At 42.1% G+C, this 22,402-nt stretch overlaps 1 protein-coding gene across 1 annotated transcript in view; it reads right to left on the bottom strand.

Annotated features, from left to right (window-relative positions):
* Positions 1-8,742: 8,742 nt before the first annotated feature.
* Positions 8,743-22,402, bottom strand: part of pdgfc (platelet derived growth factor c) — a gene marked incomplete at its 5' end in the record, with an annotated part of 111,238 nt that continues 97,578 nt past the window's right edge. The window contains 3 exons of the mRNA XM_079557302.1: positions 8,743-8,865; positions 11,738-11,955; positions 14,344-14,551. Of these exons, the coding sequence (XP_079413428.1) occupies positions 8,752-8,865; positions 11,738-11,955; positions 14,344-14,551 (540 nt within the window). The 3' untranslated portion in view covers positions 8,743-8,751. The remainder of the gene's footprint in view (positions 8,866-11,737; positions 11,956-14,343; positions 14,552-22,402) is intronic.

The raw sequence follows: 22,402 nt of genomic DNA, 5'->3' as shown, positions 1-22,402 counted from the left end.
CCACGGTGGCTCTACAGTACCTCCGATAATTAGAAGAAACAGTAAACCCGTCCTGAGGGTGAATGTGTGTGTGTGCTCCTGTACATCTGGGGAAAAAAGATTGTAAGATGTTTGACCTTTTCGATGATCATGAATAATTGGAACATTGAGGCACAATTCAAACTTTGTTGGATGTTCAATATAGGCCTGTCCAATTAATTGAATTTTAATTGGATTGGTATTAAATCTTGGGTCAGACTTAATTATCAGCATGTTGCTTTTAAATTAACATGGTTAGAGCCAATTGTGCGGCAGTAGTAGCTAATTGTTTGGAAAAATATAATCTATTTTGTGTTAAATGGATCTGTAGTTGGAAACCATCAATTCATTGAAGCCGAGGTTTGTCTTGGAATGTCAGTCTCATAAACTGTAACTCTAATAACCTTATGTTATTAAAGAGATTAAGTTGTTATTTATCTTTGCCATTATGACCAGTTGAATGAAGTGCAATTAAAAAAGAGCAAATGCCAGGAGCTTGGATTGCGTTGCCAGCAGTAAGTCGGACCTATTCTCAGTGTATGTTGGTGTCCACCAGGGCTGCGTTTTGTCACCGGTTCTGTTTGTTCCTTTAATCTCCTAACCCCCACCTGAACCGGGAATATTTTGTCCAGTTTGGCATTACCCTATTCTAAAAGCTTCTTGACAGAAATTGTCAAAATAGCGACGAAATCCTGAATGAAAATGCAGCAAAAGAGTGACAAAAATGTGCCGGAAAAGCAACAATAATACAATACAAAAAAGAGACAAAAAAGCGCCAGAATAGCAGTGGAGACGTTTTTAGATTTGGGCAAAGTCGAACTGGAGAAAATGCGCTCAGTTAAAGTGGAGGGTTAGAGGTTAAAGCAGTACTAAGTAACTCTTGCCCCTAGAGGCCATAAGCGCAACTGAAAATTATTTAAAACAGGTTATTTCTAAAGCAGAATAAAACGTATCAGTCGCCACGCTGCCATCTTTAAAGGCACTATACAGAGTTTAAAAATGTTAAAATTAAGTTATTTCCTCCTCCTACATGTTCCAGCAATGCCCTAATGTGTAGAATGAGCCCAGACCTGTTCACCACAACTGCCTCTAAAATCCTGCACTGTCACTCAAAAAGTTGTTAATTCGGGTCCGAAATGCCGTCATGCACGATCTTAATATAGAAGCTGTAGTTACGCGTAAGACCTGAGGTGGCAGCAGCGAGTATAAAATGACAAACTTGCATCTAGCCCCTTTTAATGTGGGCAGTGACAGCTGCCATGTCTTGATTCGATGAACTCCTGCCTCTCGGTGTATGATTGGACCGATATGGGCAAAATTGGGAAATTATTGGCTGCCTGCAGTTGCCCTGATGGTTCTTCTTTTGAACAGAAAGACCATCTGGCACTGCATGACGATGGAGATAGTTGGTATTTAGGCCCGAAATACCAACTTTCTGAGTGACAGTGCAGGCTTTTATCGGCAGTTGAGGACATTGCTGGAGCATGTAGAGGCTAGAAAATACATCATTTTAACATTTTTAAATTCTGTCTAGTCCCTTTTAAGGACAGACATTAGAAGCGCAGTTAAGTAATTATAGGATGAATATCAGCTTATTCAAATCTGAAGTGTAGAGTCTCACCTGGAAAATTGTGGCTTGCCCTGTCCAGGAGTGGGTGCAGGGTGAAGGTGAAGGAGTTGAGTCAAAAGGTGAAACTCCGGATCCTAGATTCTGGATGTTGGCTTTACATCAGCCAAACATATCAATTTGGAAAATTCAAATTTAGTGTTTCAAACTTTAATAATCATGATTTATTACAGTGGAGTCAAAATCTTAATCTATTACTTCTTGTTTTTGGTTAAGACTGCTGCAGGCCTTTAACCACTGACCTGGAAAGACTTAAAAAACAAGCGCAAACGTTTTTCATTGTGGTTGCTGGATTTCCTGAAGTTTTCACCTCCACTGCTGATGCGTACACTGACCTCATGTTGGGACCACATCAGAGCGCTGCACTCCGCTGTATGAATGGGGCCTTCACTGCTGTAAACTCTTCACATGTGGTTCAAAGCGGACACGGGCTCAGGACTGGACTCGGGACTGCTTTCTCCCGGTGACTCACAGAGCAGTTACGGGACATGTTCAGACCTGCCCGCCCAAACCCGTTCACTCATGGCCTCTGTCACCTCGGCGGCCCGCTGAGTCTGTCCTCGTGTGCTGCCTAGAAAATGATCTGAAGCAGTGAAAGAATGTTTAACTTTTCTGACTGGACACTCCTGAATACATGTCAACAAGTGGTTAATCAACACTGTGCACTGGTTTGACATCGTTTGAACATGAAGATAAGTAGTGTATAGTAATGTGCAACAATGTGCATATTCTTGTTGGATGGAATAACTTACTTTTATAGCAGACGCTAGAATTGGGAAACCTGAACTTTTGAGGACATTCGGGGAGCGTGAACCAATCAGGAGCTTTCCCCAAAAGTGACATAGGAGCGGAGCAGTCAAAGATGTAAACATTCATGGAGGATTAGCCTCATTGTGTTGCAGTGTTAATTTTCACAAAATATTTTAATTTAGTTTTAGTCTTAGTCTTTTGACGAAAATGTAATTCGATTTTAGTCTAGGTTTAGTCAAAAAAATATCTTAAATTTTAGTCTTGTTTTAGTCGACTAAAATTGCAAGTAAATTTAGTCGACTAAATTTAAGACGGATTAAGTCACTTTGCATTGATATTATTCATTATAATCATATTTAATCTTGTTCCTCTGCTTCATGGAGCTGCTCCACATGAACAAAGCTCAGAGCTGATCCTTTGGCAGTGAATTTACATGATATGAGGCTCTTTCAGACGGTCAATAGAAGTTTGGATGATTTTAGCCCCTCCTTTTCATTTTTATTTAGTCTTATTTTAGTCGACTAAAATATCTGGACATTTTAGTCATAGTTTTAGTCTCATGAAAAACTTTTAATTTAGTTTTAGTCCAATTTTAGTCGTCAAAAATAACACTTAAAATTAAGACTAAATATTTTAGTCGACGAAATTAACACTGCACATGAGCACTGTAAATATGCCAGATTATAGCAGGGATGCTAGTTTCCATCTGTAGTCCCTCGGCAGGCAGCACATACACAATTTACAATTTACAATTAACATAATGTGACAACAACAAATGCAGTAACAACTAAAAGTGTTCACAGGCCTGGTTTTCCTTTAGCCACAGTTTAAAACGTGCTTTAAAAGTGGCCAGAGTTGGAGTCTCTCTGACTGATGAAGGGAAACCTTCTTTTACCTTAACACTCAGCATTAAAGCGGTTACAAGAGGGGTAACTTTCGTGGCTGAATGTGTTTGGGACTTTGATGATACATAGAGGATTCCCATAAGAGAAGGCGACAGCTACTAGCTCCGATCGATTGAAATAAGTACTGATAAAGTCAATAAAACCTCCAACTACATAAAGCAGCCTTTAAAATGATCACACACTGCTTGTTGAACAACAATGAGCCGTAGCCGATCGCAGTATGCTATCCTAGCATTTAGGCACTAGCCACTAATCACATAATCGTCCCTTATTCAAGCTTATCGGCTGGATATAGGCGTAAATACTGGGCAGACCCGGGAGAAGACCATGGGGTGTTGTTGAAGATCCACAGGGCATGGCAGTTAGCAAAGAAGGACTCCTACGCTTCTGAACACACTTTTTGTGCGTCTAAGTGGGCTACCACCAGGTGCTTCTCCCACAAATCCCAAACATTTACAGTAGGTTGTCCAGCCCAACATTTGACTCATTTACCAATAGTGTAGATTAACTTTAACCGTCAAAAAGCACAACTTTAAAGTTTTGCTGATACGGCACAATGCACTTTAAACATTTTAAAGTAGCAATTGTCATAATTTCGAAGAGTGTAGGGAATTCCCCTGCTGATGTTTTTGAAGCCATACACTCTCACCCTGACTCTACTGCATACACTGTGCACTCTGATCTATGCCATAATAGTGAGTACCGCGGTCTTTCATGTCGCTGCGGTTTGGTGTGGTTCGATGGAGTGGTCACATGTCGGCCGTAACGAGGAGATGAGAGCGGCGATGGGAAATGGAAGACATCTGTCAGAGAGTTTAAGCTGTATGGTACTTACAGGGAGAACAGGCCTTTTGCTGAACCATGATTAATACTACACCCGAGCAGCAGCCACCGCACCGGCTCTCTGTCATTACCAAAACATAACATGACAGTTCTGTCCGGCCTCTCCATCTGTGCCGCCCGACCACTGAGGTTAGGGATGCTGTGAATGTCATCTGGAAGGCACAGACACACTTTTCCAAGGGCATAAAGTGACTTTATTAGTAATCTATACTCGAGTTCTTGGCATAGGGGTAGATTTAATAGTGGGAACACCAAACTAATTGTTTGTAGTGATTGAGGTAGCATTTATGTTTAATTATCCCAGTCTATCAAGCCTGGAGTAGGCAGGAACAACAGGCTATACCTCTATATCTAGTTTACCTTATACTCACCTTACCTTTACTTATTCTTTGTAACCTCCAAACCATTAAAAGGTGCTTTACCGCTCCGGTTCCAGGTCTACTAGCCAGTTGATTAAAACAGTCAATGTTATATTTCCCAGGGTTTAAAGATAAGCCCTGATGGCATGTTTCCACTAGCAGGCCCTACCCAGCCCAGTGCCTGGTCTACCTGATTAGGGAGCGTCCCCACTGCCCGGACAAGGACTAAGCACCGGGGACTGACCTAACGGCTATGGCCAGAGCGCCCTGAATCAAGATTAACGTGACATGAACAGACTGCTGGCATCTGATTGGCCAGAGGAGAGAGGACAGCCCTCACTAAAACATGCAGGCCATCCGTATTGAATATTTCACATTATACTGCTGTTTAGCCACTGTTAGCACAACTTTAGCTGCTGTTAGCATAACATTAGCATTCAGCTTACCTTATTAATTGTCTTTTAGCTACTTCTTTCTTGTGTTGGCACCTCTGAATAATCCGATAAACCCCACCAAAAGGCATTAGTTGCCAACACTGCTCTCATCGCGGCTCAAAATCTTTTCATTGCGTTCTGTTTTTCATTATGTGTATTCTGGCACGGGGGAGCGCCGTGCACAACAAACCCTCGGATGTACTGAGTAGATAAGTAAGTAACTGAGTACTTAACCAAGCCATACTGAAAAGAAGCGTGCTATATGGAACGCCGGCATAAGTGCATTATTAAGACCAGACACACTAGAACAGTTAGCTTCTCTGAATAATCATTTGATTCCGGTATGGATGACCTGGGTTTACACCTGTGCGAATTTGTATAGTCCTTTTGGAACATACGGAAAACGAAAAACAAATCCTTTGAAACCTTGAGCAAGATGAAGGCTGCTGGATCAGGGCTGGGCAGACGTTAAGGCAGGACCATTAAGACCAAATAGACACACTCGCATAACAAACTGCTACGAAAAGTGAGGTCTTTCCAATCAGCCGATCAAAAATAACAATACAAATGTGTATTGACATCGAAGCTCAGTGGAATGCGCATGTCGGCCCACCGGCCCATTTACCATAATGTAGAAGTTTCATTTATTGGAAACATTTGTAATAACTAATTTCTTTTTCTGGCAGAGCAGTGGTAAGCATATCTTCTCACATAATTACCCTTACGGTAAACACCAGACATAAAATATTTGCAAACCCTGCAATTTGGATCTCAAATGGCACTCATGTTCAGCATAATCCAACTAACCTCAGCATCTAAGCTTTCAAATGAACTGTCAAAACCCATTACTCTAAGTTGCCTTCTAGTTTTCACGGCAGTCTGTGAGCGTGTTTTCCCTCAAGACCAGTTGAATAATGCCTTAATAGCAAAACTATGCTGCGGTCTAGCCTCAAGTTCATTTTCCCAACAGCGAAGCCAGTAAGCTGGTTGCAAAGTGGTGCAGGAACCGAAGCAATATACATCAACGCACTTGCACTTAGACAAACAAAGTGGATGCCAAACCAGTCCTGGCTATGTTGGCTTCTTCTGCCAGTATCCGGAGTTTTAACCTCCCCACAGTGAGCGAGGAGAGCAGGCTTTTTAATATTGTAAAAGCCACTCCGGGGAGGCGGCGGAGTTGTGCCGAAGCATCTGGCCGCGCCGTTGAAACCTGCCAGCGCACGCATTAGGGCAGAATGAACGGTCCGGACAACAGCGTGAGGCCCGCAAATGAGAGCCTCCTCCTGGGTCAGCGGATGGCCAGCTTTGTGCACAGGGACGTGGAGATTTGAACCATGTTTTGAGTAATCCGGATGACTATTTGTTGTTTACTCGTTTCTTCTTCTACTGCTGTTTTCATCTGGATTACTTGGATTCTGTGGCATCATTGAGGGGACATAAACTTGTCCTCGACATTATTAAAGCCCATATTCCGTCACCGGACTCATTTAGAGCAGTTAAACCTTCAAAGCGTGTTCATAACGATGACATCATTGATTTGCGTGCCGTAAAGTGAGAGCAAAAACTTGTTTTACCGTGTTATGTCATACCCGCCAAGCCAATTAAAAATCTATTTCGGCACTAAGAACAAAACTGGACACTGATTTTGATCAAATTCCACTTTTAAAATGAACACTGATGTCGTCCTATAGGGTGAACGCTGTCTCTTCCCAGCTCCATGGTAATATCCTAATTGTACAAAATACTATAAAATGCTACCAGGAGGATTTATCCTACGTCTGATCCAAATCAATGCGTGTTGAGTTGAGTATCTATGCTGCCTGACCAAAAAAGTGTATACCTGGATTTAACTCACTGTTCTGATCTTGTTGCGGCAGTTGGTCAGGTCAAGGTTCAGCAACACCATGTGCCCAAAGAATGAGATCATCTGACGACCTGAAGATCCTGAAAGGTTATTCCATCAATGGATTTCTTTTTTCCTGATGGCACGGACATGTTTCAAGATGGCAATGGCAGGATTCATCAGAGTGGTGAGACATATTTTCCAGAGTCCAGATCTTAACCCTTTTGAGGGGTGGAATGTGCTGGAGAAGGCTGAATCAGATAGTGAAGTTTAGATACAGAATGTTTTCGACCCCAATTTTGCATGATCTGGCCACTTTAGGGCGGTGTAGGGAAAATGCAATGTCAACTGCACCTTAAAGGTGCATTATGCAACTTTTTTAGGTGAAAAAAAGTTGGTATTTGTGCATATTTGACCTTGTAGTGGCCCAGTGGCTGTGAGTGGTCAGTATAGCACCTAGACTTTCCATCACGGTGGTCTCTAGGACGCGCCAGGATCAATTGTTAGGAAAGTTTTCACAGCTGACGGACCCTCTCACCAGAATATCTACAAAACAATTGATCCTGGAGCGTTGTAGGGGCCACCTTGATGGGGAAAAAAAAGGTGCCATGCTGACCACTCATACAGCCGCAGGGTCACTACAAATATCACCTTTTTTCACATCAAAAGTTGCATAATGCAACTTTAACGTTCGTACAATTTTCCTATTCTGTGCCATAACCTTGATGCAGAATGATGTGTAATACGTGCAATGTCTTTTTCTTGGTTTTTGAAAGAAAAAGTTGCACAGTACCCTCAGCTACTCCCTAGGCTACATGATCTTTGGCTATACCTGACCTGATAGCAAAATGCTACAAAAAATAAAGGCAGATTCACTAATGTTTATCTGTATTTTTCATGTTTATTAAAATGAACATGTACAAACTGAACAAAACGAAAACATCCTCGGATCAATGGCATGACATAACAGTAACAAAATTCACCTAATCCTACTGTACAAAAAAACAACACGCATTTCACTTTATTAGGCAAAAATAAATATTCCATGTGAACAATATCAAATGTAACATAACAGGCTTGGAGCTAAAGATTCCCTCTGGAAGAAAACACGTTCATTTGATGCTAGTGTCGGGAAGATTTCAAAGCAACAGTCCATTTTCCTCGGGAGTCTTTGGTAGAAAAAAAATACATATTTACAAATAATACCACCAGTCTGCCAGATTAAAGTAGCCGTAATGCAGCGGAGTACAAGTGCAAAAATATAAATATACATCACAAAATGCAAGAAAAGTGAAACGCCGAGGGGTTGTTCAACAAAACGTACGCAGAAATCGAGTACAAAAAGAAAACAAAGAAAGAAAATAGCCAATGTAATGGATTGATTTTGTAGACCGCAAATTCCTTTTATTCTTAAATTAAATAAACCTCATTTTGATTTTTCTGTTTGCTTTTGTTTTGTATTTTCGATAATTAAAAGAAGTCAGAACTGTAAATTGCAAAATCTTGCGTTGTTCATTTTTCTTTCCATTGTATTTGCAGTTCATAAAATGTGCATGTTTTACTTTGAAATAGCTGCTGTGACCTTTTCTTTTTCTCGCGCACACCGCCGCGTCCACCGCCGAGCTGCGAGGGAAGACGTAGAATGAAAAAATCACCTTTGTGCCGTGGAGATAATTCCGAAAGGAGCGGAGGTCAAACGCGGCCTTTCAGTTCATTTATGATAGGAAAAAAAAAAAAAAAAGTACAAGTAAAATCTTTGCTACCGTCTGCCCACGCTGGTCACTTACAACAGACCCTAAGACAAAGAACAAAATAAAAACAGCAGGTCCACGTTTTCGCCCGTCTCCCTATCGGTATTCCACAGCAGTCAAGTCGATTGCAAAGATTTATTAGATTTCGCTTCTGTTCTGCTTCATCCAATTAGACGGAGGGCGGCGGGAATCTCATTATCCCACCGGCGGGGGGGGGGGGATCAGTCGGAGTCGTCGGAACACTCACACATGCACTCCTCGTGGTGCTCCAGGGCTACGTCTGTCATAGACTTCTGCAGACCGCGGACCCCGGGGCGGTGCTTCAGCACGAGGACCTAAGACAGAGAGACAAATGACAGGACGTGTTGCAAAGGATTCAGATTTTCAAAATGTTTAGGGAGCAATGTTCCTTGAAATTAGTCACATCCTTATTTTTTGATACACTTTAGGTAAAACGAGGCATCCTAGTGCTTCCAAGAAATAATGAAGTTGGCACATTTGTCATGTAAGTGAGTCTTTGTTGTTCGTGCTGCTGTAATTGCAAACCTGGGTGGTCCTTCTTTCTCACTTGATTTGTTCGTCTTAATTATAGCTAGTGGAACAAATGATTTGGTCCAGAACAAGATACATTTACTAAAGGATCAGTGCGTTAGTTGAGTTGTAAATTTTTCAGAACTTATTACTTTTCTTACTCTACATTTGAAAGATAAATATAATACTTTCTACTCCCTTAGATTTTTAAAAAGGCACTAAAGTAAATAGTAAAAAATGTGCTTTGTCCCAGACCAATAGGGGGCACTGTGTAGATACTGGTAAAGACACTGACCCGTTTGTTGCATAACTTGAACAGTTTTAGAATCATACTGTATGAGGCAGGTTTTCAACTGGTGGTTTGGGACACAGAAGTAGATTGCAGGACCATTTTCAGAGGGTCTTCTCCAAAAACATATTTTAACAGAAAGCCTTAAAGAAATAGGCCACAGTTTTTACATACTGAGATATGTTCTTACCTTAGCTTAGACGAGTTGATGTGTACCTGTTTGGTCTTTGTGCGTGCGTTCAGTCACGCAAATGTTGTAACACAGATAATAGAACAAGATGTAGAGGGCGTAAACTCAGTAAACTTTTGTGGAATGTTAACAGTGAAGATGAAACTGATTTTAGGATTTACGATTGACAGAAGAGATGAGGAGGCGACAGAGCTGGTTTTTCCTATAGGCAAACTATGCAAGTTGCATAGAGCCCCCGGAGCCGCAAGGGCCCCGCATCTCAGTCAAACTACAATGTTGTTTCACTGATTAATCAAGGCGTTGTTACGGGCCTATTTTGTCTCAAGCATGACTTGAATCCACACGGTTCTCATGCACAAAGTTACTTACAGTAACTCTGGTTCTCTGAGTCTAAAACGAATTGGGCTGCTCACAGGCTAATTCTCAGTGGTCAGGCAGAAATAACTTTTAGGTGCAGGTGTTAGTTTTAAATCAGTGGTTCCCAAACTGTGGGTCAGAGACCAGAGGTGAGAGAATAGGACCATTTGCCATTTACCATTTTAAAAAGTTGGGAACGAGTAGTCGTCCTAAATCCCAGTCTCACAGTAGCTTAGTGGTCTTCGTCGAATAACCATGGGACATGTACTGTAGGGCCCCCCGTGTGTTTTTTTGCTTAGGGCCGCAGAAGGGCCAGCACCGGCTCTGGGAGGCGAGTTTATCCTTCAGACGTAACGGGACTAAAGCAGAAAAACCTGTCAGTGACCGGGCTTTTACTGTCAGTCCACAAACAGACTGACTTGGCCGTGTTTTTCTACTTGTCACCTGTGGCTTGCGGACTGCAGCGGAGCAAAGAGGAGCGGAGTAAAACCATCATAGATCCATGAGTAAAACTCATTATAAGGTCAGTAGATTATGGATAACAGACACCACCCTGGTGCTGTGATGTCATTGTTTTAGTAAAAGTTGCGGAGACGTTGTATCAACGGCACCACGTGAACAGCGTTTTGAGATCTTTCCACTGTGGGACATAGTTTTGAAAATGTTCATTTACCGACCCCCAAAACACCGGGCTCGTATGGACGATACACTGGATTGATAAAATATCTTTGCTTTTGGTCCTCAGCTTGACTTCGTATGGACAGGGCCTAACTTCTTTGGGGCTAAACCTTTGTTGGGAGAGGCCAAATGCTAGCAACATTTGCGTGATTGAGTGCACGCACAAAGACCAGAGAGCTACGCATCAACTCGTCTAAGCTAAGGTATGAACATATCTCAGTATGGAAAAACGGTGGCCTATTCCTTTAAGCCAGGTGTACACTGGACAATGTTTTGGCCAGCATCTGTGACTGCACTTTACAAGGCTGAATTACCAAGTTTCTCAAAGCGCTACACTGTAGTCATTATTCATTCATGTCATATTCGGAGGTGGTAAGATACTATTGTAGCCACAGGTGCCCTGGGGTAGACTGACGGAAGCGAGGCAACCATCATCCCCTCCGACCACCACCAACCACTCACTCACTGTACATTCACACAGGCTTCCTGGTGTTTCCAAACTGTCTCCCATCCAAGTACCAGCCAGCCCCTTCCCTGCTCAGCTTCCGAGATCTGACGGGATCGGGCAGAGCAATGGAAAGACAAGCTGCGACCGACATCAGGCGTTCCAAAGAATTGTCTTTGGAACGCCACCCCCTCGCTACAGCTAGGATCTCTCTCGGAAACACTGCACCTCCGCCAGAGTCTCAAGCAACAGAACCCCGCTTGCACTTGCTTCAGTGGAACACATGTAGTCTGCTATTGCCTCTTTCAACAACTGCACAGTGGAGACGAGAGCAGCTCACAATTTTACAATCCCCACGTCTTGCAATTTAAAAAAACAATGCTCCTGGTGGCCAGCGGGACATAGAGAATGCTAAGAATGGATGAGGACCTAACCTTTTTAAATCTCATGTTTGGCTGGCTTGGAAGGTATTTTCCACGATAAAACTATGTGTAATAAATAAATGCATGTATTTTATTTTGTATACTGGATGAAATGTTACAGTGTGGCTTTAAGATCAATGCTGGAATTAAAAAAGGGGGAAAGGCTGTATTTTGGTATGAAATAGACAAACTATAACAGCCTCTAATCTCTTTGGGCCACAGAGAACTGCACTACTCCACTGTGGTCTATCATCTCTGAACTACTTCTGGTAAGAAACAGTATATTTTGCTCTACCTCGTGGTACTTCTTGGTGACCCGGGCGGGCATGCACTGGCAGTCGTAGCCGCGGTGGGAGCAGCAGGCACAGTTCCCTCCGCAGCGCTTCACCAGGAGGCAGCTGGGCCAGAAGATGACGTCCGTCCTCCTGAGCTCCTCGCGCAGGGACACCGAGAAGTTCCTGGGAGTGCAGCTGTAGAGGCGCACCTCCTCCCGCAGCAGGTTCAGGTCCGCTCCTAATCCGCAATTATCAAGACGCAACATGCATTACTGTGGCTTTTAAACAAGCTTTTGGATGTCTTAGCAATGGTGTTAAAGACTTGATGTATGTCTATATGCAAGCGAGAACTCCCAAAGATAACAGAAAGTATAGGACTATTGGAACTATTGGATAAATACAACAATTGTACAATATTCATGTGTTTTCTAGATGCTTCTAAAGCCTTTGACCGTATTAATCATGGTAAATTGTTTGATAAACTCACAGAAAGAGGTGTCCCAGGATACCTTACGAGGATTCTGATTTTCTGGTATTCTTGTCAGACTACGAGGGTGAAATGGGGCAACTTTATCTCAGACTGTTTCAAAGTAATGGAGTACATCAGGGTGGTATTTTGTCTCCACTGCTGTTCAAATTATATTTTGATGATCTGTCTGTGAAACGACTTAGTACTGATAAGCCCTTATAGTGCAGGCCTGCAGAAGCTTTTGAATATCTGCTCCTTTTATGGTGATGCATTTGATGTTAAGTATAATATTCTTAAAAGTGACATAATGATTGTTAAAACAAAAGAGGATCAGACGCTGATTTTCCCATACTTTTTTCTCTATGGAAAGGTTCTGCTGGTCACAGATGAGGTTAAATATCTCGGACACTTTATCACAAATGACCTCTTGGACGATAGAGACTTGTTTAGGAAGAGGTGTAAACTTTATGGGCAGGCTAGTGTATTCGTTAGTTAGTTTCACCTGTGTTCCACCAATTTCAAAATTGTATTGTTTAAAAGTGTCTGCTCGCCTTTGTATGCAGCACACCACCGCAGCTACAATAAGAAGAGCATGCAGACCCTGACAGTGGCATACAATGACTCTTTGAGAATGCTATTGAAAGTACCAAGGCAAAGCAGTGCGAGTGCGATGTTTGCTAACTGTGGAATAAGATCTTGTGCAGCTGCATAAGGCATTGTATCTATACATTTAGGTGTAGAGTCCAGAATCAGTCTAACTGTATTATACAAGCTTTGGTCTGTCCGAGGAAAAGCTCGGTCAGGTTCACTTCAAGAATTTGGAAGCACCGGTGCTCCTGCCTATATGTGTAAATAATGATGGTGTGACTTTCTCTTACTTTAATTAGCATGATTTTTCTGCTTTTTCTTTTAATACTATGGACCAGTATTATGTGTCTTTGATAAGGCTTGACTGATGGATTGATTGATTATAGGTACCCCAGCTTTAAGGCAACTACTTTGATGAACCTCGTTATAACATTTATCCGGTGAGGGATTTCACTTCATTTTGTCAATTTTGAGTAGGGCTGGACATTTAATTAAAATTTAATCGCAATCTCTACTTTGGTCAGTCTCTATAATCATCATGGGATTTTTCATAGCAGGCTTACGTCCAGAAACGGCACCTAGTTTTGGAGTTTGGATGAGATAATGATGAAGATTTTTTTGTGTGAAACCAGTTTAATTTAATTGTTTGAGCTGAGGTTTGTATACAACATAACGTATAAGTCCATGAATCACCTGAATGTTTTTATTTTTATCATGAAAGAAGTAAAATTGGAAATTGAGATTGATCAATATAAGAAAAAAAAAAGAAAAAAAAATAGAAAATCTATTTTTACCCAGCCCTAGTTTTGAATGATCCTTTTCACTTTGGTGTAGACAGTGTTAATTTCGTCGACTAAAATATTTAGTCTTAATTTTAGTCAAAGTGTTATTTTTGACGACTAAAATTGGACTAAAACTAAATTAAAAGTTTTTCATGAGACTGAATGTCCAGATATTTTAGTCGACTAAAATAAGACTAAATAAAAATGAAAGGGAGAGACTAAAATCATCCAAACTTCTATTGACCGTCTGAAAGAGCCTCAGATCATGTAAATCCTCTGCCAAAGGATCAGCTCTGAGCTTTGTTCATGTGGAGCAGCTCCATGAAGCAGACGAACAAGATTAAATATGATTATAATGCATATTATCAATGCAAAGTCGACTAAATTTGTCCTAAATTTAGTCGACTAAATGTACTTGCAATTTTAGTCGACTAAAACTAGACTAAAATTGAAGATATTTTTTTTGACTAAAACTAGACTAAAATCAAATTACATTTTCATCAAAAGACTAAGACTAAAACTAAATTAAAATATGTTGTCAAAATTAACACTGGGTATAGATTCATACTGCTGAAGTGCTCTGACCTGTACTTTCACGAACACAAAACAAATCTCCCCATATTTAAAGCCCCTAATCCAGTAGCTGATCATGCTGTTCATGTTTGTTTTCACTGTGCCATTGCCACAGCTGTCAGCAGAAGGAGTTATTGGCCAAATCCTGTCCGGACCCGGCCCCAGTTTCTCAGTGTCGCTGTCTTATCCTTACATCAACATTGTTTCAACTTACCCCGTGCCTTTCTGTTGAGGATGAAGGACTTTCCCAGCACGTGCCAGGTGGGCTTGTACAGCTCGTCCATGTCCAGCTGCCACCTCTCAGGCTCCAGATACTTCAGCACCTCCTCCACTGTGCCCAGACCCGCCACCGCATCCGTCAGCTCCTCCAGGCCCTGCTGTGAGGGAGGGACCACTGCAGGGGAGTCTGCCTCCGAGTCACTCTGACGGGAAACAGGGATGGAGAATAAATAAAAAAGAGTCATTCGCCAAGGCCTAGGAGGTGTACCATTAAAAATATGAATAGTGTGTGTGTAGACAAAATAGGAGTCTTTCTGGTTTAGTTTTGTCCAATTTAGGTGTATTTATGGGCCTTTTACATTTGTTCTTGATCTAGGACTCCGCTTGGAAGGTCAAATATTTTGTAAGAAATCCTCAATAAATCCTGTAATTTAGCTGTTTCTTTGCGTCGTTGTTCAAACCCAAAAGTGTCCAACATTATATCCGTTCTGAGCCGTCCTGTCCTGTGTGCTTATCATGCCGTGCCAAAGCTGTAAACCACGCCATAAATCGAAACTGGAAGTTATTATTATTTTTTCTTTCCAAAGTTATTCTTACAGCTGCCAGCAGGAGGAGCCGCAGTCAAAGTCTTCATCAGCTCTAGCGCCTGTATTTCGCTGTTACTATTCTTACAGACATCTTTTGAAATTCTAAACATGGAATATCAACGCTGAGGCACCACAATTATGTTTTTAAGGCCATACCGCCTTTGCTCTGCCGGATCCTGTAGTCCTCAGAACCAGGAAGCCTGGGTGAATGTAGTGAGTCAGTAAGTGGTTGGTGGTGGCCGATGGCATAGACTGGTTGCCTCGCTTCCATCAGTCTACCCCAGGGCACCTATGGCTACAATAGTAGCGTACCACCACTAAGTATGGAGTGAATGAATAATGCAATGTAAAGCGTCTTTGAGTGTCCAGAAAAGTACTCTATAAAACCGATGCATTTAGGGTGTATTCACACCTGCACTGCTTGGTCCACTTTAAACGGAACAGGGTTTGTTTCGAATGCTAGTCCGGATCTTTGGTCTGCATCCAAACGGACTGTGTTGCAGTGTGGTGTGAATATAAACCACTGTTGATCCGAAACAACTCCAGGATACATGCGCCTTAACAAGCCACCGTAGCAAGGCCCCGTGGGAAAATTTAGCCCTTCGCTAATGCTAATACTGGATGGATGCAACAAACAATGAGCCGTGGACAGACCTGGAGCAACAAGGAGGCACTGTGCCTCCTTTGGGCAGATGCACTAACCCAACTGCTAGAAAAGAAAAACAAAAATGTGTTTGTGTTCAGCATGTTTAGCAAGAAAAGGAGAGGGGCTTCAGGCGGTTTCTTGAACAGCCGTGTCATAGTGGAAAAAACTTTGCCAAACTTAAATGAAAGTACAAGAGAGCATTAAAGAAGAGTGGAGGAACAAGAACAACAGTAATAGACACAAACAGCTCAGCAGACGACCCTTCATCCGCACAAAACACCTCTTCCACCAGCTACTCCGGTGAAGCTGAGGTTCATGGTAAGTGGTTTAGTCTCTTACGTTTCTTTTGTTATCATAGTAAGCGTCAAATATTCATTTTTCATTTGTTGTGGTCACTGCTGTCCAATCGGAGCATCGATCATCACACACATGTATGTGTTTACAAAATATAGTTCTCTTGCACAAAGTGCCGTCTGAATGCAAACCGCACCAAATGTCCTTTCATCCGCTTTTGGTCCGGTGTAACGTCGAGATACACTTCTTGACAGTATCAGTGCGCATGTGCATATGTCTTTGTTTCTCATTAAAAACAGTTATTAACAGCTGGTAAACTTTGTCTTGCATAATATTACGTAACTAAAGAGCAGACGACTCTTTCCTCAGCAACTTTTATTACATTTAAACGGTCATGCTTTCTGATTATTGACAAAACTTGTACTTTTTTTTGTTTTTAAAGCCTATATTTTCAACAGACAGATTTTTAAAGGCAAATTGTTTCAGCAGCTACGTCATTTACTAATTACATGTAGAATCGACTGCCTAATTCGTTTTTTGCTGAAAAAGCGGAACTCGATGGCTGAATGTAAAATGACTCGATAGCTCTGCACATGCGCAGCAACGAGAAGCCGACAAGCCGTCTGTTTCGATTGTACACCGGACTAAACAAGCGGGCCAAAGGACTTTTCTGGTTGGAATACAAGTCTGTATTAAGCTCCATATGCATATGTCCACTTTAAGACACACAAGTGTGAAGAATTAGCATTGCACAAAGCAATTGACAGCTCTAGATTTCAGAACTGGAATGGAGAATCCCTAGCATCAAAATTAATGTTCAAACAAGGTAAAAAAAAAAAATAGATTAGATTGTGCTAGATGACCAGATGTTATTTTTCCCTTTGCCCTTCTTGTACAGCAAGCCATATACAATGTGTTTTAGGACTGGAATGGGCAAATACAACAATATGCACTTCTTGATTAAATGTAGAAACACTCCAGTTGGCAGTGAAATGTTCATTCTACCGCAAACCCCTGAGCAGTTACAGTCGCAAATGGCTCTGAAAACAGATCGAATCCACTGCAACATGTCTCCCTGTTTGTTCTACAGTCTATTATTTGTCTTGGTGTGGCCCCCTAAAGCTCACAGTAGTAGCTTGATACCTGAAGCGCCCAGGCCATCCCGGCCACAGATGGGTCTATAATCTAGCGGAGCTGCGAGTGTTCTCCGGCGCCGAGTGTGTCCGACATGTCAGGCCTAACCGCTCTAATCTCCTCGTGAGTGACAGGTGCAAGCACACATTGTGACACGGAAAAAGAATGCTCCCTTCACACAGCCTTCACGCACACAGATTGTTGGCAGCAGTTCTGAAAGCTGTTGAAATGTTTGGAAGAGGGGGAAAAAAGCGGCTCCTGGAATTGCTTTTTATGGTCGAGTGACTTATAAGTCAGCATCAGAGAGATCCGAGGAGAAAGGAGGCTCGGGATATCGACCTTTTGTCACTGGCTCAAGAATGAATCAATTTGAACTTAATATTGTGTCGAGAGGCTTTTAGAGAATTCAGGAAATACAGCTCAAAGGTGTGTATGTTGGAGTTTTCGAAAATATTCCAAATGCAGAGCGATGTGTGTCCCCTGAAACTAGATTAATATAGTTCTACTGATTACATTGTGCCACACTATGTACAGACGGTGGCCTGTTCCTTTAATGCCTAGACTCGTCTTGTCGAGAGTTGTGTCGAACTCTCCCTCTGTATGTGACTGCTGTGGTTGTAGCTGTATTGTTGTGAGTGCACTCGTCATGAGGAAAATCGCAGGTCGTAGGTCGTACAGTGAGACGGGGACAATGGTTTGAAAATGAACCATCATACAACCAAAGAGGAGCGGTGACCGACACGAGGCAGTGTCTGATATTTTGGAACACTAGTTGCAGAGTGAGCCATCCTCTTGCTGAAACAATGACCTCTGTCAGTGTGCTGCACCGCCGCCAGAGTCTTAAGAAACAGAGGCAAGGCATGAGCAGGTCCGACTCCACATTTTACTGTACTTTCCCTGCACTTTTCCGTGAAAATAAACACAGCTAGTATTCGGCACTTGCCCCAGCTAAACACACAGCGTCTGTTGCCTGATATTCTCTACAATAAACTTTGGTCGCAGCTACGATTCTCTGTTTGAGCCATTGCACAGTGGATACGAGTGCAACTTCCGATTTTACAATCCCCACGTCGGGCAATGTGATCTAAAAATGTTATAAGACAACAAAAAAACAGGCATCAGTGTTGGTTCTTATCTAATATAACCCTTCTCTGATTGTGTTTCTCCAGTTCACTCTGCGCTTGTTAATCCAACCTCTAGTCTCGATTTGAAATCCAAGCCAAAGTGCTCAATCATTTGTCACCATAATAACGCGAGCATTGAAAAGGGGGTCCGGAGATCCTCCCCCTGAAAAAAAGCATATTTTAGACAATGCTTCCTTTTTCCTGGTGTATTTTATGCTAGGTTTGCAAAAGATGATACGATCAAACTTATGAATTCTATTTCACAGTTAAACCTACCCACTGAGACAATTGGTGCTTTGGAATAACATTGAGTGCTTGGAACTAATCTAATCTGTTACAACCAAGTGGGCATTCCCCTTCCAGGCCGACTGATCTAGTGTTCTTAGACAACAGGGGGAAGCGTGACTCTGATTAGAGAGACTTGGCACAACTGTAAACCATTAACAGCTTGTGAGTGACGATAGTACAAAACTCGTTTAGCTTAAGCAGCAGAAGCCAAGCAATTCCTCCGGGGCACATTACTGCTGCAGCCGGCTTCTGAATAAGACAGAGCCAAGCATTGAAATGAACCTCCAACACGAAAGATACTGGATAAAGTTAAAATTATAATCTGAAATATCTTAAAACCAAAATATCAAAATGAGCTCTAATAAGGACAGTTCGAGAGTTTGGGGAACTGTCTGCAAACCATGAATTGTGTTCAAGGTTTTTTTTTGCCAAGATAGTCATGTTTGTGAGACATGGGTTTGTTCAGTTTGCGGCTTTGTGCTGGCCATGGTATGTTGTGTATTGTATCAATCACACACACAAAAAATGCTCTGGATGCCGTGCTTCTGCCTAGTCCTGAATCCAGGAGAACAAATTCCGGTTAAAATGCTGAATGGCAAAGTCTTATTTTAGTCCAAAAGTCAGTGCTCTGTAAGTGTTCCAACTGCCAAACTGTCTGTAACTCAGTCTGGAGCGGTGATTAGCTCCTTCCTTGCTCTCTTTGTTCTAACGCAGCAGCACCACTCAGCCTTATTCCTGGGAGCACAAATGACAGGTTAAGCTGACAGCACCAGAATAGCATCCTGGGAGCGTGCAGCAAAACAATGAGTCTCTCTTTTAACACAGTCACTAACCACTTCCTTAAACACCGAGAGAGAATGAGGACAGAGAGAAGAGGAGGCCACGGCTTTCACGCACCACAGTTGACTTGAGGTCGGAGCGTAAAGGCAATACATGTTTAAAGCAATGTCCAAATTCCTATTCCTCAAGGAGTCTCCGAACATCTAGAGTAATGGTCCTCCAACCACCGGGCTGGGGACTGGTACCGGGCCGTGACGCATTTGCTAACGGGCCGCAAAGAAATAGTAAACAATTTATAAACAACCGCATTTTCTCTGATTTATCACACAGATCACAGATGTCGACCGGAAAGCAACAAAGGAGAGCGGCGCGATAGGGTTGGCCGGAGCATTTGCATATCGTAATATCAATCTAACTCCATGCAAATAAATAATATCGGTTTGCGACCACTAACCACAGGACAAGATCTGACAGACACCTGATTCACGTACTTCAGCTGCATCTCTAACCCCACCTCTACATGCTCCTGCACAAGGTGGGCTGCGAAGGAAGTAGAGCAAGCTGAGCGAAGGAAAGCGAAATATTTGAATACTCTGTAAACAAAGTGCACCTTCTCTCTTGACTCCGCCCTCCAACACCTGCTCAGCTTGTGCAGTCAGTAACTTATACTGGACACTGAACTCCATTGTTCTTCCTTTTTTTCCTGCTTCATGCTGAGCATTAGTGATGGGGAAAGTGACGCTTCATGAATCAATGCACTGACGCTTCACTCTATACTGTCATCTGCTGATGATTTCAATGTATTACAATTTACAAGTATGTAAAAGTGTTTTGCAAGTACATGTATTTATCTTTAATTTTCTAAATGTGCACGAGATTATGGGTCATTTTCCCTTGTTTAGTTGTTTTTTACCTGACAGTTTTGACTACACTCTTTCTGCAATCTTCCTCAGAGCTGGTCACATAATGTTACTCTGACGTGTCTTGTCAGCTGATTTAGACAGGCTTTGTGTAAATCAGCTGTAAGACACATCACAGTAACATCATGAGAGAGAGAGCATGCACTTGGGTGCTCAAAAGCATGGGTTTATTAGCCACAGTTATGATGTCCACTTGAAGTAACAAAAAATGAATTCCCCATTGGAACTTGACTGACAGCTGCATGTTTCATTTGCCACTTTCTCCTGCCTCAAAGCCTCTCTCACAGAGCCCTCTCCTCCTCCCTTGAACCCTGTTGTGGAAGTGCTGCGAAGGACTTTCTGCTTGTCGTAAATATAAAGCTGAGTGCTGGCCCCCGCACGGCAGCGGAACCCTGGCGGACCGCAGAGGAAGCACAGAGCGGCGGTTGTAGCGTGAGCAGTCCTCTTCAAAGGCAACAGGGCGAAACATGCAGGGGCCAGTGGATTGGTTTTCGCTGCATGGTCTCCTCGCCTTGTACCGCCGCCGTTTGAAGCGCAAACTGTGGAAACTCGCCTCAATAGTGTGCTTCATGTCACCTGAACCTGACTGCACTCTGTACAACTGTTTATGGAAATCTAGACCTTGTAGATGCTTCCTTTGGGCCTCTTTGGTGTTTTTGTAGTTTCTTAGAGCTGCCGTTTGTGTTTGCGGAGAGAAGCGAATCCACTCTCTTTTGCTTTGGCTCCGATGGTCTTCACAGTTAAGGGTCTGGCTTCATTCATTTGTATAATCCCATTAAAGAGCAACAATTGTGACAAGTATTTAGTCCTTTAATAATACTGTACACATAAATAATGGTAAAAGCGTCACACACATACTACAGTAGCCTTGCCCAAAAAGCAAAAGTCATTGTGCTGCCAGTTGCCAAACATCTCACCAACAAATACGTGCAGGAGAGTGACATTTGAAACAAAATCTACGCAGTTACTGTACAAACAAAGCAATAACAAGTATCTCTGATCCGTCTACCACTCCAACAAAACAATCTCGCCAAACCATTGATCCACCGAAACAAATCAAGAGGCAGAGAGTAGATTCTTTTTAAGCTCACTACATTTACTCGCAAGAGAAAGCCCAAAGATAATCACGTGTTTCAGTTTAGCCATAATTATACGCTCATTCATAGAAGCCCTTTCCCTCCCTTGTTTTCTTTGGTGTAAGCAGGAAAAAACAGCTTTGGACCAAATGATGGCAGAAAAGTCCAAATGAAAGAGCTTCTAAGGCTGGGAAATGAGCAGGTCATTAGAGAAGGCGACAGTAAACTGCTGTGGTCTCGTTCAGTTCAGGGACAAACACAACAGTGTTGCAGGGGTTTGCTATATTATACCTCATAATAACTGCTTATACTGTGTTGTGTTCAAGGGGAACGCTTCGTGAGTTTTAAGCCAACTTTGTTCTGTTGTTACAAACATGCCTGGACCAGTACTTTTGCTTCAGTTGTGCAGGTTGGAGTAATCCAGTTTACTTATGTCGTTTGCAGAAGAGCTACGATATTTTATTGTTTAATCATGAAGTGTTTTTTAAAGCATTTTTAAAGCAGTAAAAGCAAATCTTTCTGAGCAGTTTGGTACTGTGTCACTACGGTGCCATTGATTTGTTAGCAGGCTGCTGGTTAAAAATGGGGGCTTGTGTTTTGATATGACCATAATTCCCCTTGCATGTTCAAATAATCCTGCATATTCAGTCCGCCTTATTCTCAAAAAAACACACCGTTTCACCTCACCATATTTTTTGAATCATTTGTTTTCCGCCTTAAAAATTAAAACAGCCTTGCTCCAGTCCACATGTCTCAACAGTGGGGTTTTGTATATAGAGGCTGAAATATTTTTTTTTTTTACAGATGTCTTAAAGTGGTAATCTGGAAGTCTGAATGTTTTACAAATTTTATATAATGTGCAAAATCAACCACCTGATCTTGCATTTCATGTAAAGTAAGTAATAATATGTATATACTGTATTATTTTCCTTCCTCCCTGGATCTCAGCAACTAATCAGAGCCTAGTATCCTCCTGTGTTGACCAATGAGACAAGCTTTTCCTGTGAACCAGTCTGTCAGGTCCAATCAGGAAGGAGGGGGGTTCCTGCTCTCCTTATTTTGCAAACTAAGAAGGGCTTTCTGGTTAAAGAGGAATTTAATTGCTTACTTTCAAATTTCACTCTATCTTTCCTCACTTTGCAAACTTAGGGACTATCGCTTTAATTGATCATTTAAAGGGCGACATATCATGTAAATGAGCTTTT

The sequence above is a fragment of the Gobius niger genome (genome assembly GCF_951799975.1).
Source record: "Gobius niger genome assembly, chromosome: 5".
Classification (NCBI taxonomy): Eukaryota; Metazoa; Chordata; class Actinopteri; order Gobiiformes; family Gobiidae; genus Gobius; species Gobius niger.
Note: the sequence above shows the minus strand (reverse complement) of the source record. Positions and strands in the feature narration are given on the sequence as shown.